Genomic DNA, 18,069 nt, shown 5'->3' on the forward strand with positions numbered 1-18,069 from the left:
AGGTTGTGCTTTTTTCCCGCCAATCAGCAAAGATGTTCTTTCATCCCAGCAGTGTATACTGGCACACTCATGAACTTCATTCATGGCATTAGCTTCTAAACAATGCTATCATATGCACCCATAAACCCTGCTTTATTCTCCTTACCTCCTTACCAATCTTCATTGGTATCTGCTTCCCCAGCTATGCATAACATCTCAGTCCTAGTGCACAACTCATCATCTGCTTCTTGATCCAGCTGAGTTCTCCTGGCTATGAATCTCTGTTCTCTCTCCAACACTGGCTTCTCCATAGACAGTCTTGGAAACTCCCATTCTTGCAAGCTGTCCTCACAACTCCCACCAGAAGCACCCTTGCCCTAAGGGCAGGTTCAGCTGCTACTTTTCCCTTATTTCTCTTATACTAGACTTGATGTTCAAAACCTAACCTAACTTCCAAATCAAATGTATATTGAATGTTTTACACAAATTCATGTCCCTTATTTAACTGCCCTATTCCCCTTCCCCATGGCTATTCAAATCCAGCATAGCCTGGCTCATGATACCCTTCCTTCATGAAGCATGCCCTAACTTGTACTCCAAAGGCAGCTAATCTCTGCTTCCTCTGAATTTCTGTGGAATGACTATTTTACAAGTGTTATTTGCAAACAAATGTTCCTTGCCTTAGATTTTGCTAATTGATTAACTATGATGATTAGCAAAACTGAGGGACTACTTCTAGAATTAGATATCATTTTTATATGTAAAGAATTTTCTCTTCAATAAACCGTAAGCAGACTGAAAATAGCAGATTTGTTTTTTACTTTGTATCCATCTCCTTTGCATTTTGCATATAATAGATAATTAACACATTATATATTGTCTGGAGAGGATTGTTCCCTTCTGCTTCATGTTCTGGGGGAAAGGTTATATGGCCTAAGGTCTACAACATCCCTTCTCTGTCACTGTTAGCTTTAACATCCATTAAGCATTTCACAGATTTCAAAGACATTCTAAAGTCTCCTTTGCCTTGCCACCTATGATTAAGTTAATTGATAAATTCTGTCACTCAGTCATGCATAAAACAACATATCATAGCTGCCCAACTAATTTCCTTCTACATTAAAACCATATCAAAAATACTCCTCTGTGACATGTTTCCTACTTAACTTGAATTTAATCATTTTGAAGCATTAGTATTCTTAATATAACTATACAAATGATACTTTATCAGCAGTGATTAACTCATCTTTCCTCACTAATTCTTTTATTTACTGAAAGACTATTTGAGGACCTACTATGTATCAGTCCCTATACATAACTGATTCTAAAAATAAGCTGTTTACAAATATTAATCTTATTACATGTATATAGTCAACACAATTAATTTTTGCACTGATTGTCAAATTTATCATTTGTCCAGGCCCTTTTACCATTTCTCTTTCTACACCTCGATGGCTATCAGTTTTACTTTCAGTGTCTCCCTTACATAGCAGGTAAGTGAAATAAAAGCTGCTGGAATCCTGTTCAACTGTATAGTAAACACTTAATATTTATAGGTCTATGTACTTAACCTCTTTGGAAGAACTGTTCTATACAAATTAAATTATTCATTAAGAAGTCATCCCTTCTAGAATTGTGGAACACAAGAATACATAAATTTAACCAAATACTCTGAGTGGCAACTTATGACAACTTCCTGACATGCCATACTAAGAGAAGAATAGCTGGTGACCATCAATTATGTATTAGAGGTGGGGAGGGTATGGGTCAGTGGTAGACTTTGTTCTTAGCATGCATGAGGTCCTGGGTTCAATACCAAGTACCTCCATTAAAAAGTAAATAAATACATAAAATTAATTATCTCTCCCCCCAAAAACAAACAAAATATTGTGTATCAGAGCTAACTGATTATTTACAAATAATATTGAACATTCAGAGTTTTGAAGAAAACTAAGAGCCTCATAACAACATACGTTAAACGCATGGAAGATATTTTTTTATTCCTTAATTATTAATTTAAGGAATGTCGTTAACTATTATGAGTGAGTGGAATAATGTTCTTTTAAGGTATTTTAGAACATCAGTCATTCATAGGGATGGATTACTGTGGATCCAGAAATCCGAATTCCTTTGAATTTAAAATTCCATTTGTTTTTCCTACTTTCTATATAACAATATTGTCTAACAGTAAGACATTTCTACCTACCTTTACAAGGCATATGGCAGATGGATTATCTTCATTATCTTTTTTGAGACTAACTGCTTCTTCACAAAGTCCTCTTATATAAAGCAAACAGCCTTGAAATAACTCATCAGCCAAAAAAAGATGGTGATATAAAAATGACCTGAAAGTTAAAAAATTTCCAGACTTATCTCTCATTCAAAAGAATGAAATTAATTTAGAGGTAACTAGTATAATTTATTTCATATGTCTATAGTTAATACGTATTACATCTACCACATTTTAAATGATACTGATAAAGATTACTAAACATTCTGGGTTTTGATTGGCTGATGATGCTGCAGTCAAGGTTTTGGTACTGGGGGTGGAACAAAATAGGAAGGGAAACAAGTGATGATGTTATTCTGTTATGCCACTGAGTCCACTAATTTTTGAAACAGTAGGCAGTGATATCCAAAAGGAATTATAGTCCCCTATTTATTAAATTGAAATAAATTTCCTCAATTTATTTTTTATCCAATTACAGGAAAAAAATTAACTAGATTAGGGGCTGTTTGGAGAATGTTTCTTATATTCTTCAACCCCCTATAGCCCAAAATAGAGAAGTTGGGGCTTTTTCTTTTCTCTGCTGCTTTCTGTTAGTCTGGTCATGGTCATAAAGATGAAACAAATTACTGCCTACAACACTGGAAAGAGTAGAAGGGCAGAACTGGAGGAGAAAAGAGCAGAATAGAAGAGATAAAGCTCCTTGAAAACTGCATCAAGAAAAGCAAACTTCTCTGTGCAACAGTGTATAGAGAGGAAGGGGCCCTCTGCCCTTCATTGATTCCTTGAAAGGTGGCTGATTTTTATAGGTTGTCATCTCACAATATACAATTAGCTTTTTCCTGTATTCCCATTTTACAGGTAAAAGCTTTATATACCAGGAAGCTAGTGAAGCTTAAGCTTCATGGACTCTTTATTTGCACTACCTCTTTCAAAGCCTTGTTATTTATCTTAAAGAAGGGCTCCTCAAATTATATAGGCTTCACATAACATGGAACTACTCCTGGATGTCTGATATTCCTCTAAGCATCTACTATACAGAGGAAGAGAGATCATACTAAAAACAAGCGGCACATCCCAGAAAGTGAGATGTCACAACAAGCAAACCCAGTCTTGGTATTTATTAACAAAAGAATGATAATCAAAATTCAGGTTAAAGTAATGAACTCACATTACCTAGCATTGTTTAAAGCTTTCTTTTTTTCCTTTAAAAATGCATTCAATTTTATTTGTACATTTTAACATAGGTACAAAGATATGGGGGGTGCATTAGAAAAATAATTATAAGCATGGAAAATGTGAAAAAAAGTTGAGTTGTAATGGCAAGATCTGATAAGAGAAAAACAATGTATCAATTAATGACTTATCAAGTACAGGTGTTATGAGAAATTCACAAATTTCATTTTATTATAATAGAAAACTAATTACATTCTCCAAAACTTTATTCACACGCAACAAAGAATTGCTAGATATTAGAAAATATATCACAGAAGTATATTAAAACTCAGGTCCTGGCTTCTAGGAAAATGGAGCAGATATATCCTTCAGTATTCATCGACTTAAGTACAACTAAACACTCTGGACATTTTACATAAAGCAACCATGAAGGAGACACTGAAAGGTAGAGAAGAGAAGGAAAACTGACTAGGAATGACATGGTGCTAAGTTCCCCAGGTTCCCTTTTGCCTCGTATATCCCAAATTTGGAGTTGAAGAAACCAGCAATCTGGAAATGCCAACAGGTGCAGACAAAAAGCCTGCTGTCTAGCTAAAGGGGAAAGGGATAGTCTAGCAAGACAGAAAACTTTTAAACAATAGCCATTCCATTCCAGTCAAATACCATAGTAAAAAAAGGCCAAGTGGAGAACCAAGTTCTATCCTTGACAAGCTGCAATGACACACCCCTAGGGCCCTCATGGAAGGTTTTCAGGAAAAGCTGAGTAGGGAGCTGGGACTTTCATCTTCACTGGGTGGTAATGAGCAAAGAAATAGAATGTCAAACAAGAAATAGGAGCCATAAAGGAGAAACAAATGGAAATTTTAGAATTAAAAAATATAATGACTCAAAAAAAAAGTCAATAGATTGGCTCAATAACAGAATGGAGTGCACAGAGGAATCAGTGAACTGGAAGACAGAAAAACAGAAATTATCTACTCTGAACAACAGAGAAAAGTGGGCTGAGAAAAATGAACAGACTCTTAGAAACCAGTGGGACTATAAAAAAAAAAAAAAATCTAGCATTTGTGCCTGCAGTCCTACAAGAAGATGAGGTTTTTCAGTCTATTTTTCAGGGCTGAAAAAAATACTTGAATAATGGACGAAAATTTGCCAAGTTTGTCAAAAAACACACTAACATAGAGATTCAAGAAGCCAAACCAGAACAAAGACAAAGAAAACCACACCCAGATCCGTCAAAGTCAAGCTTCTGAAAAATAAGGACAAAAGAAAAACTCTTGAAAGCATCAAGAGAAAACAAACATCTAAAGGTGAATAGCAATTCAAATGATCAATTATATTATAAATGAGGGACAGTAAAGGGATATAAAGGTAAAGTTCCTACAATTAACTCAAACTAAGAAAATGGTGACACCAGTAGACTGTATAAGCTGTGTATATATAATGTTAAAATAATGGCATTCACTAAAAAGCTACACAAAGAGATACACTCAAAAATACTATAAACAAATCCAAATGAAATTCTAAAAAATGTCCAAATAACTGTCAGGAAGGCAGGAAGAAGAAATCAGACAAACAAAAAACAGAGAGTAAACAGAAACCAAAAAATAAAATGGCAAATGTAAGTCCTAACATATAAATAATTAGATTAAATATAAATGGTCTAAATACACTAATTAAAAGACAGAGATTGGCACATGGATTTTAAAACATGACCTAACTATATGCTATCTACAAGAAACTAATGACCAGCAACAAACCCCCTTTCTTCCAACCCCTCAGCTCCACCTTTTGCTCCAGCCACCCCTGCAGCAACGACTGTCACTTTAACAAGTGGAAGGAGTTGACTAAAGGCCCAAGTCTACATTAAAGTCCACTAAGGTCAGTAAAGCAGTGAGGCCAAATAGTTTATAGTTTCAAGAAGCAAGTTAATTACTAGCCTAATGCCTGGCATGCAGTGGATGCTAAACAGATAATTATACATTAAAAAAACAATCAGCAACAACAAGCCAAAGACTGGAAGAAAATATTATAAACCATGTATCTGACAAAGAAATCATATCCAGAATATAAAAAGAATTCTTAAAACACAACAGTATTAAGACAAACCATCCAATTAGAAGGTGGACAAAAGACATGAAAAGACATTTCACCAAAGAAGATACATAGTCATCAAATAAGCACATGAAAAGATATTCACCATCATTAGTCATTAGGGAAATGCAAATTAAAGCCACAATTAGATATCACTACACACCTACCAAAATGTTCGAAAGAAAAAACAGTGACAACTTCAAATGGTAGCAACAATGCAGAGAAACTGAATCACATATACATTGCTGGTGGGAATGAAAAATGGTACAACCTGGAATGCCTTGATAGTTTCTTAAAAAAATTTAACATGTAATTATAATACAACCCAGCAATTGCACTCCTTGGCACTTACCCCAAAGAAATGAAAACTTACTTTCACACAAAAAGTTGTATATGGATATTTACAGAAGGTTTATCTGTATTAGGCAAACACGGGAAAACATCCAGGTGTACTTCAAGAGATGAATGGTTAAACAAACTGTGGTATGTCCATATCATGGACTGCTACCAGCAACAAAAAGGAAAAATTAATACATGCAACAACCTGGATGAATCTCCAGAGAGTTATGCTAAATGAAGTATCAGTCCCAAAGGTTATATACTGTGTGGTTGCATTTATATAACATTCTTGAAAAGACAAATATACAAATGGAGAAAGACTAGTACTCACCACAGGTTAATAAGAGGGTAGAAGTGAGAGGGAAGTGAATATAGCTATGAAAGGGCAATATGAGGGATGCACAAATGTTCAATATCTTAATTTTATCAATGTCACTGTTCTGATTGTCATACTAGATGTTTGCAAGTTGTGACCACTGGGGGAACAGGGTAAAGGGTACATGAGATCTCTCTGTATCATTTCTTAAAATATTTTCATCATAATTATCTCAAAGTAAAAAGTTTAATAGCAACAACAAAACTTGTCTGCTGGAGATTCTACAAAACAGAATTAACTGTCATCTATCTTGGATAATTTAATGATTCCCTTCTTGAAGGTAAAAAGTTAGATTAAGTGATCAAAAGAACTCATCAGAGGTTCTTCATAGCACTATGATTTCTTCACCACAGAATGGTATACTGGGAAATATAAAAAGTGGTTATTACATTTATATATATTAATATATATAAAGGTAAATATATATATATACAATATTAATAGTCTTTAAAAAATAAAATGGGTTAAATTTAATCATGAATATGGAATGTGACTTTCCAATCACTAAGTGAAAATTAATTTATATCTACTTCAATATGACATAGAAAAATTTCAAGAAGCCTTATTTAAAATAAGTGTATTTCATAACAAGACTTACCTGCTCTTCTCTGTCTTAATTCTTTTAACAGTCAACTTCCAAGTAACAAATGATTTAATTATTCTGAAAAGAAAAACGTTTCTTACATTCTATATTTTTTAAATCACTATTAATGGAGAAAATGGAATAATTTTAGAAAAGGCTTAGTAATACTAGAACATTCTATAGAACAAGTTTCATTCATCCTGAGCTATCTAAAGTATATGCTAAGCCATATCATTTTTCCCCATCTCTTTTATTGACAGCAAAGTAAGAGCAAAAGGTAAATGTAAGTAAAAGTCATTATAATTCTCACAGATGCATAATTAATTTAGTTGAAACATTCTAATAAATATAAAGAGTATAAAAGTATATTGTTCCCTTATAAATGTATTGGCTTACTATTTTTAAAAGAGAAACATATTTTAAGAAGAGTTAAGATTCAATTTTCAGTGTTAATGAAAAGGTACACTGATAAGAAATTATTACATAGTGGTAAGTAAAAAATTAGGATAATGTATGAACAAAATGCTCCAACGAAAAGACACAGTGTACCTGAATGGATAACAAAAAAAAAAAAAAAAAAAAAAAAAGAACTGTATATATGATGCCTACAAAAGACTCACTTCAGATCTGGAGACCATACAGACTGAAAGTGAGGAGACAGAAAAGGTATTTCATGCTACTGGAAATCAAAAGAAAGCTGGAATGGCCACCAAACTTATACCAGACAAAACAGACTTTAAAATAAAGACTGTTATAAGAGACAATGAAGGACACTGCATAATGATCAAGGGGTCAATCCAAGAGGAAGATATAACAATTGTAAATATATATGCATCCAACATAGGAACTCCTAAATATATACGGCAAATATTAACAGAAAAAATTAACAAAAAATATTAACATAAAAAGAGAAATTGACAGTAATGCAATAATACTAGGGGACTTTAACACTCCACTTACATCAATGAACAGGTCATCTAGACAGAAAATCAATCAGGAAATACAGGCCTTAAATAACATATTAGGCCAAATGGACTTCACTGATATATAGAGAGCATTCCATCCCAAAGCAGCAGAATACACATTCTTTTCAAGAGCACATGGAACATTCTCCATGACAGATCACATGCTAGGCCACAAAACAAGGTGTAAGTTTAAGAAAATTGAAATCATATCAAGCATCTTTTCCAACCATAATGCTATGGGACTAGAAATCAACAAGAAAAAAACTTCAAGAAACACAAACACATGGAGGCTAAACAATATGCCACTAAACAACCAATGGGTCAAAAAAGTACCTAGAGATAAATGAAAATAAAAACATGATGATCCAAAACCTAAGGGAAGCAGCAAAGGCAGTTCTGAGAGGGAAGTTTATAGCAATACAAGCTACCTCAGGGAACAAGAAAACCTCAAGTAAGCAACCTAACCTTACACGTAAAGCAACCAGAGAAAGAAGAATGAAAAAAATCCCAGAGTCACTAGAAGGAAAGAAATCATAAAGGTCACAGCAGAAATAAATGAAAAAGAGACTAAACAAATAGAAAAGATCAATGAAACTAAAAACTGGTTCTTTGAAAACATAAAAAAAATTTAGTCAGACTCATCAAAAAAAAAAGGGGGGGGGACCAAATCAATAAAAATAGAAATGAAAAAGGAGAAATTGCAACCAATATCACAGAAATACAAAGACTTATAGACACTACTATGAACAACTATATGCCAATAAAACTGACAACCTAGAAGAAATGGACAAATTCTTAGAAAGACAGAAACTCCCAAGTCTGAACTAGGAAGAAACAGAAAATGTGAACAAATTACCAGTAATGAAATTGAGTCAGTAATTTTAAAATTTTCAACAAACAAAAGTCCAGGATCAGGTGGCTTCACAGGTGAAGTCTACCAAACATCTAGAAAAGAGGTAACATTTGTCCTTCTCAAACTATCCAAAAAATTGCAAAGAAACACTTCTGAACTCATTCCCTGAGCTAGCCATCACCCTGAAAACAAAACCAGACAATGATATCACACAAAAAAGAAAATTACAAGCCAATTATCACTGATGAACATAGATGCAAAAGTCCTCAACAAAATACTAGCAAAGTGAATCCAACAATACATTAAAAAGTAGAATTTTTTCCCAGCGATGCAAGGATTTTTTCAATATCCACAAATAAATAAATGTAATATACCACATTAACAAACTGAAGAATAAAAACCATATGATCATCTCATTAGATGTAGAAAAAGCTTCTGATAAAATCCAACATCAACTTACAATTAAAACTCTCCAGAAATTGGGCATAGAGGGAACATACTTCAACATAATAAAGGTCATATATGACAAACCCTAACATATTCAAAGGTGAAAAGCTGAAAGCATTTCCTCTAAGATCAGGAATAAGACAATGATGCCTACTCTCGCCAATTTTATTCAACATAGTTTTGGGAGTCCTAGCCACCATAGCAATCAGACAAGAAAAACAAATAAAAGGAATACAGATTGGAAAGAAGTAAAACTGTCACTGATTGCAGATGACATGATACTATATATAGAAAATCCTAAAGACACCACAAGAAAACTATTAGAGCTCATCAATGAATTTGATAAAGTTGTAGGATACAAAATTAATATACAGAAATCCACTGCACTTCTATACACTAACAACAAACTATAAGAGGAATTATAGAAACAACCCCATTTATCATCTCATCAAAAAGAATAAAATAAATAGGTATAAACCTACCTAAGGAGGTAAAAGATCTGTACTTGGAAAACTATAATACACTGGTGAAAGAAATAGAAGACAAGACAAACAGATGGAAATATATACCCGGTTCTTGGATTGGAAGAATCAGTATTGTTAAAATGACCATACTATCTAAGGCAATCTACAGATTCAATGCAATCCCTACCAAAATACCAATGGCATTTTTCACAGAAGTAGAACAAATAATTTCAAACTTTGTATGGAAACAAGACCCTGAATAGCCAAAACAGTCTTGAGAAACAAGAACACAGCTGGAGGAATAACACTCCTTGACTTCAGATTATACAACAAAGCTACAGTCATCAAAACAGTATGGTACTGGCACAAAAACAGACATATAGATCAATGGAACAGAATAGAAAGCCCAGAAATAAACCCACACACTTATGGTCAATTAACCTATGACCTGAAGGCAAGAATACACAATGGAGAAAAGATAGTCTCAACAATAAGTGGTGCTGGCAAACCCGGACAGCTACATGTAAAAGAATGAAATCAGAACATTCTCTAGCACCATAGAAAAAAATAAACTCAAAATGGATTAACGACCTAAATGTAAGACCATATGTCATAAAACTCCTAGAGGAAAACATAGGCAAAACACTTTTTGACATAAATCCTTGCAATACTTTTTTGGATCTGTCTCCTAAAATAAAGGAAATAAAAGCAAAAATAAACAAATGCAACCCAATTAAACTTAAAAGCTTTTGCACAAAGAAGGAGACCATCAACAAAACAAAAAGACAACCTACTGAATGGAAGAATTTACTTGCAAATGATGACTGGGAAGGAGTTAATATCCAACATATATAAACAGTCCCTACAACTCAACACCAAAAAATTAGACAACCTGATTCAAAAATGAGCAGAAGACCTGAACAGACATTTTCTTCCAAAGAGGAAATGCAGATGGCTGTGGGAGCACAAACTTGGGTTAACAAACTTTGATATTGTAATAATTGCTTTTACCAAATCATATTCTCACCTTTACGTATTCTCGCCTTCATGTAAACATGTAAGAAATGTATAATCAAAACCAATGCTTTCTATATTTGTCACTATACTGCTACTTCAAAGCAAAATGTCCAAAAGCATGAAAGACTAAACTCTGAATACCAGTCACCACCTTATCTATGGAATTTAGCTTAGTTGCCTTGAAGCTGCTTTGCTAGCAGGAAACTGCTACAAACTGTCTCCTTGCCGTAAAAAGCAGACATGCTTTGCTTGCTTTGCTTAGTTCAAGGTCATAGATTTAGGGCTGCTTGTGCTTATGGAAAACCATAACTCGTCCCTTGCCCTAACCGGCAGGACATGCTTCGCTTATCAGGCGTAGGTGGATAGTGTAGGCTGCTTTTGCTCACAGAAAACTGTGACTTAGTCCTTAGCTGGGAACAGCTGGGCTGCTTTGCGTGCTTAGATGATTTCTGATAATTGTATAGAGACTCTGTGGTGGTCTGGGTTTTCATTATCAATTATTTGGAACACTGTAACCTTGTTCATGATTGAGGCTTAAAAAAACCATTTGTAGGGACCTAATGAAACTTACAAGCTTCTGCACAGCAAAGGAAACCAGAAATAAAACAAGAAGAAAACCTACGGAATGGGAGAAAATTTTTCCAAGTGAAACCGACAAAGGCTTGATCTCCAGAATATATAAGCAGCTCATACGACTCAATAAGAAGAAAATAAACAACCCAATCCAAAAATGGGCAGAAGACCTAAACAAGCAATTCTCCAAAGAAGACATACAAATGATCAAAAGCACATGAAAAAATGCTCAGTATCACTAATTATCAGAGAAATGCAAATCAAAACTACAATGAGGTATCACCTCACACCAGTCAGAATGGCCGTCATTCAAAAATCCACAAATGACAAATGCTGGAGAGGCTGTGGAGAAAGGGGAACCCTCCTACACTGCTGGTGGGAATGCAGTTTGGTGCAGCCACTATGGAAAACAGTGTGGAGATTCCTCAAAAGACTAGGAATAGACTTACCATATGACCCAGGAATCCCACTCCTGGGTTTGTATCCAGAAGGAAATCTACTTCAGGACGACACCTGCACCCCAATGTTCATAGCAGCACTATTTACAATAGCCAAAACATGGAAACAGCCTAAATGTCCATCAACAGGTGACTGGATAAAGAAGAGGTTGTATATTTATACAGTGGAATACTACTCAGCCATAAAAACCAACAACATAATGCCATTTGCAGCAACATGGATGCTCCTGGAGAATGTCATTCTAAGTGAAGTAAGCCAGAAAGAGAAAGAAAAATACCATATGAGATCGCTCATATGTGGAATCTAAAAAACAAAAACAAAAACAAACAAACAAACAAAAACAAAGCGTAAATATAGGACAGAAATAGACTCACAGACAGAGAATACAGGCTTGTGGTTACCAGGGGGGTGGAGGGTGGGAAGGGATAGACTGGGATTTCAAAATTGTAGAATAGACTACACTGTATAGCAAAGGGAAATATACACAAAATGTTATGATAACTCACAGAGAAAAAAATGTGACAATGAGTGTGTATATGTCCATGAATAACTGAAAAATTGTGCTGAACACTGGAATTTGACACAACATTGTAAAATGATTATAAATCAATAAAAAATGTTAAAAAAAAACATTTGTACTATCAATATTGTAACCTTCTCTCTAAGTATAAATTAAGATTATAATGTTTGTTTTTCACGAACTGAAACTGCTGACCTGCATCCCTGCACGTATACCATGCCCTTTATTCCTATGACGTATTTCACTTTGATTCTTTGTTTGACTATTCTCAATAAATACAAGAGCTTTGGAGGAGCTCAGGGAGTCAGTCTCCAGCTCCCTCTCACTCTCTTCACCTGATAAAGTCGTGAGTAATTTCATTCTTCTGCAGTGGGATTTCTGCTGGACAAAACCCATGACAAACAGAACTCACAGATGGCCAAAAGACATTTGGCAAGATGCTCAACATCGCTAATCATCAAGGAAATGCAAATTAAAACCACGATGAGATATCACTTCATACCTGTTAGAATGGCTATCATCAAAAAAAGGACACAAATAACAAATGTTGGCTGGGATATGGAGAAAAGAAAACCCTTGTACACTATTGGTGGGAATATAAATTGGTGCAGCCACTGTGGAAAACAGTATAGAGGTTTTTCAAAAAAACAAAAAATAGAATTACCATATGCCCAACAATTCCACCCCTGGGTATATATCCAAACAAAAACAAAAACACTAAAGAAAGATACATGTACCCCAGTGTTCATAGCAGCATTGTACAATTACCAAGGGATGGAAGCAACCTAAGTGTCTGTCAGCAGATGAATGGATAAAGAAGAGGTGGTATATATACACAATGGAGTACTACTCAGCCATAAAAAGAACAAAATTGTGCCATCTTCGGCAACATGTATGGACTTGAAGGGTATTAGTCTAAGTGAAATAAGTCAGAAAGTTAAAGACAAATACTGTATAATACCACTTACAAATGGAATCTAAAAAATAGAACAAACTAGTGAATATAACAAGAAAGAAGCATACTCACAGATAAAGAGAACAAAGTAGTGCTTACCAGGGGAGGGGGAAACATAGGGGTGAGGGCATAGGAGGTACAAACTACTGTGTGTAAGATAGGCTACAACACAAGGAATGAATATAGTAAACATATTGTAATAACTGTAAATAGAAAGTAACCTTTAAAAATTATATAAAATTTTTTAAAAATTAAAAAAATTAAGATACTGTATGTCACTTTGATATTATTCAATACTTACATTTTAAAGACATGCATTTGTAATTTCAAAAAGTAAAAAAACCTACACGGGAAGGAATTGAAAAGTTTCTCCAGGGATTACTCATTATCCTTAATTTTCACACATGAAATAAACACGCTCAACTGTTTCTGCAAATCTCCCTTAACTTCTCTAAATGAATATTGTCACCTATTTTATGCACTTGTGGGACAGGTCTAGTGCCTTATCACAATCTCTCCTTCAGTAGCTTTTCTATCTTGACGAAAACAATCATTTTTAAACAAACCCTGATATGTGATACTTGTTTGCCAAAGTGAGATTCCTGATGTAGCTGGTTAAGAGCCAGTGGGGAGGGGAAAATGGCAGGGATAGGAGTGCTCAGGAGGCCAAAGAACCAACCAGTGCTGGTGACATCATTAGCTGATTTTGAATCAAAGAAGACTGAAGGAGCCCTAGAATCATCCAAGCAGTTCAGAAAGAATCTGGTAATGTCATTTAAACAGGTACACTCAACTCAAGGTCTTGGAAATCAGAAATGCCTCAGACAAATCTAGTTAACTTGACCCTAAATCAGGCTCCAAAGAAGCATTTCAAGTAAGTTCCTATCTCACTTTAATCCAGATCCATAGTCATGTTACCTCAGGGATCTAGAACATCCCTGGAAACCCAGATGAATCAGAGGGGAACCCAATGATGGTGTAATAAGTATCTGCACCAGACCACAGAAATTAATATGCCAGAAATTTTCATGAGGTGAAAAACTAACAGTGATACTCAACTCATCCCTGTACTGTATATACAGCATCACCAGCTTAAGTCATTAATACTTATTTATCTTGTGTATTTGAAATGTAACTTGTTATGGTATTAGTTATTTAGAATTTTTTACAAAATATATTAAAAATCAAATTTAAAAGTCAAATGAATCTACAAGTTGACTAAAATTTAACTTCCATTATTCTTAACATGAATAAAGAAAATAAATCATTTTGACTGTGGCCAAATGTCATATAAAAAGATGATTCTTGTCCCAGTTCCAAGTAATTCAAAAGTCTAATCAATGAAAGTTATTCAGAGCAGAAGAGACCCTAAGGATTTATTACAAAGCAAGCTGGAAAGTTCACAACTTAATATGGAAAGTTAACTTGTGAATTTAACAAGGCAAATTTTAACATTAAGCAGAGGAAAGTTCAACAGTTAAAATAAATACATATAGAAAGTAACACCTTGGATAATATCATAAACTAATAACCCAGAATCAGAAACTTCTAGCTTCACTGAAAGTGTCTAATTTACAAGGATGCAACCATCATACATATTCTTGAAAAGAAATTTCTCCGAATTGTTAATCATCTACACTGCATGTGACTTAGGATCGAAACAATAATAAAACCAGCTTCATTTTCTACCAACCACTTCAATGCTTCAATGACATAATTTCTATGTTTGAATCTTTGAATACATATTATCCTTGTTCCTGCCTCAGAATTTTTAAACTTATTATATTCTCTGTCTGGAACTCTTCTCTCACAAGACCCCACATGGATGTGTCCTCTTCATCATTTAGGTCTCTGCTTAAACACATCTCTGGCCATCCTATCTAAAGTAGCAACACACACACACACACACACACACACACACACCCCTCTGTTTTATTATTTCTGGCCTTTATCACTATCTGAAATTATCTTATTTATTTACTTATTTATTATCTCTCTCCATTAGAATGTAAGTTCTGTAGGAACAGAGATCTTGTATATTTTTTCCCAGTTGTATCTCCAGTGCCCATAACAGTGGAATAGAACAGGTATACAATAAGTATTTGTTCAGTAAGTGAGTAACTTTGTCACAAAATTCATTCACTTCTCTTCCTCAGGTTCTTAATTATTTCAACTATTTACCATACTAAATGTAACTATTTAAAATATTATTTATCTCTTTTCCGGGGACCCTGCAGATAGCAGCAGGCACAAGAAAAGACAGGCATTAGACATGAAATAAAAATTTATAAAATTAGATACAAACAATGAAAGAACAATATTCTGGGACTACTTTGTGAACATAGTACTGCTCTGCTCAGTCTCAGGAATCCTGATGTGATGTGATGTGATATAATGTGACTTATAACTAGATAAATTTTAAAATGATGACCTTAAATCAACAAGCTGCCCCCACCTCCCTAAATCTGTTATATTTTCCTTTATAACATTTCATCTCCACCAGACACATTACATATTCATGTGTTCTTTTTATTATTTATCACCCACCATACTCTAAGTTTTTTGAGATCAGGACGATTGGTTGTTCAATACAGTATCCCCAGCATCTAGAATAATGCCTGGTTCTTAACAGACTCTCACTAAATATTCATTTAATGAATAAATGCATAAAAAACAAAAGGTAAGTTAAGATAATAAGAGTCAATTTAAGTTTGCTTGAGTGTTAAAAATCTTCTTACAATACTCTTCCAAAAGGATTAAAATTAAGACTTTTAATGCTTAAATGGGTACACTTCCCTCATCTAAAAATTTTTTATGAAATATCCCATTTCCTCTACAATTACCCATGAATATAACATTACTGTAGTAGAACCCAGACGTTATCCAGGCAATTGAAATTTCACCAGTATCATACTACAAATAATTGGTTTCATTTTCATTCATCTCACCGAAAATTAGAAAATATCTTGAATTGTTGTAACAAATAATAACATCTTCTTTCTAGTAGCCATTCCAAAGAAGGTACAAGTTCTATTTCTTCTACACCACCTATTTTAATAACCTGCACATAAAAAGCACAAAACGTGACTTACTTCTTGAAAAAACATGCATTATTTTCAAGAAATTAAGAAAAGCTGTATTTGGCTCATAACTAATTACCTTTTTTTTTTATTGAAGTATAGTCAGTTTACAATGTTGGGTCAATTTCTGGTGTACAGCACATTGATTCCTTTATAATTAATCTTTTTTATATCTGACCTCTGCTACTTCATCTACACTCAAACTTTATTTCCCTTCACATACTGCTTCTATACTTGCCATTTTCTGAAGCTGTTTCTCATACTCCAGTTAAGAGAGAATAACAGAAACATCTTCACGCTGAGATACTTTTCACAAACAGCTATTCAATCTTGAGTCTCATAACTATCACGTTTTCTATAAAAGTAATATTTATATAAGTACTTAATTTTAACTACAGGGATGCAGTAGTTTCAAAGTGGATAATAATTCCATTACCCAGGTACCTTATTTTAAAACTCAAAAACAACATGCCCTTCACCTCTTCCCAAGAGTCCCTCTCCCCCATCCAAATATAATATTTTCTTAAATTTCTTCCATAAAAAAAAGTTGCCTATATCAGCACATATGCATTTATGTGCATATTTATATTTATATGGAAGTTTTTCCTTCCATTTTCAGTTGATAATGCATATTAGAGGTATTTCCATATCTGCATATATGGGTTTACTTTACTTACATGTAGCCCTGCCCATATATACTTAGAGGTTGGGATGGCAGAGGAAGGCACACAAACACTAAACAAATGATCAAAACAAGTAATTGTATAATTACAACTTGTGATAAGATATGACAACACTTATCAAATTACTATATGAAAGTGTAATAGGGGGATTCCTAGATCTGGGAATGAAGTTTCTGACAAATCTGAGGAAATAATCTTTTCTTTTATTATTACAATTCTTATTATGCCAGCAAATACATGTTTTCTAGTTCTTCCTTTAAAAAATTATACTCAGTATTAATAAAGTATATGAGAGAGAAAAAAATTCTTAAAATTGAATCCTCAAACTTAAAATTCTACGAAAAAGAAAAAAAGTTCCTATTAAAAAACTTTATCCCCAAAAGGTCCTTAAACATAAACTGTTCCTCAAATAACCAGGTTTGTCTAAAACCCAAAAAGATAAGTTTATCCAATTAAATTATAAAGTGAATAAAATTTTTCTAGTATGATTCTAAAAGTTGAAAAAATCCATTGTTATATTACCTTTGAGACAAATGAAGCAGTAATAATCCAAAATTCTTTGCAACGTCTAGCTCTGTGGGCAGAGACTACCTGAAGATCATACGGATTATAAAGAACTTCAGAAGTTTTCCGAGGGAGGCAATACACAAATTCTCCATCATCTTTCAAAGGTTCCTAGGGTTGAAAAAGTTTTTTTAATTAACTTGACCAAATAAGTAGTAAAATGGCTGAACAGATTATTCAGTAAATTGAAACAATTTTAATATAGATTAAAAATAAGAATATTATTGAATGAAGCTAACATCAAATTGTGTCTAATCAAAGTTCAACAAGATCAATCTCTTAGAGTAAATGTATTAAATTTTCTTCATTCTTATACATAATGTGGTGATAAAACATTCATGAAAACTGATCTATATGCTTATTAACCAAAGGACTTGATGACATACCTTCTCATAAGTGTTTCACATACGTTACCTTTACAGAGTTATTCTCTTAAATTTGAGATGAAAGCTTGATCTTTTTAATTTCATTAAATCAATATGGAAATTAATATTTTGAGAAGTTAGGTAATTTGAGAACAGTCACAAAGTCAGGAAGTGGCACAGTAGGGATGAATACAAGTCTGACTCTAAATCCACGTTCTGAGCTATTGCAATATACTAAGCACCTCTTCTTTCTTCACCTGGCATTACTCAGAAATCAGACATTCCACATTAAAAAAAGTTTTAAATAAAGTTTATTTCTTTTAGCTTTGAAACTTCTAACTCTGTCGATA

The 18,069-nt window shown here is 33.7% G+C and overlaps 1 protein-coding gene across 1 annotated transcript in view; it reads right to left on the minus strand.

Annotated features, from left to right (window-relative positions):
- Positions 1 to 18,069, minus strand: part of DNAH14 (dynein axonemal heavy chain 14) — a 258,985-nt gene that overhangs the window by 219,235 nt on the left and 21,681 nt on the right. The window contains exons 5-8 of the mRNA XM_031438276.2: positions 17,313 to 17,465; positions 15,976 to 16,088; positions 6,790 to 6,852; positions 2,186 to 2,324 (exon numbers count right to left, since the gene is read on the minus strand). Coding sequence (XP_031294136.2) covers positions 2,186 to 2,324; positions 6,790 to 6,852; positions 15,976 to 16,088; positions 17,313 to 17,465 — 468 coding nt within the window. The remainder of the gene's footprint in view (positions 1 to 2,185; positions 2,325 to 6,789; positions 6,853 to 15,975; positions 16,089 to 17,312; positions 17,466 to 18,069) is intronic.

Source organism: Camelus dromedarius, chromosome 21 (assembly GCF_036321535.1).
Source record: "Camelus dromedarius isolate mCamDro1 chromosome 21, mCamDro1.pat, whole genome shotgun sequence".
NCBI lineage: Eukaryota > Metazoa > Chordata > Mammalia > Artiodactyla > Camelidae > Camelus > Camelus dromedarius.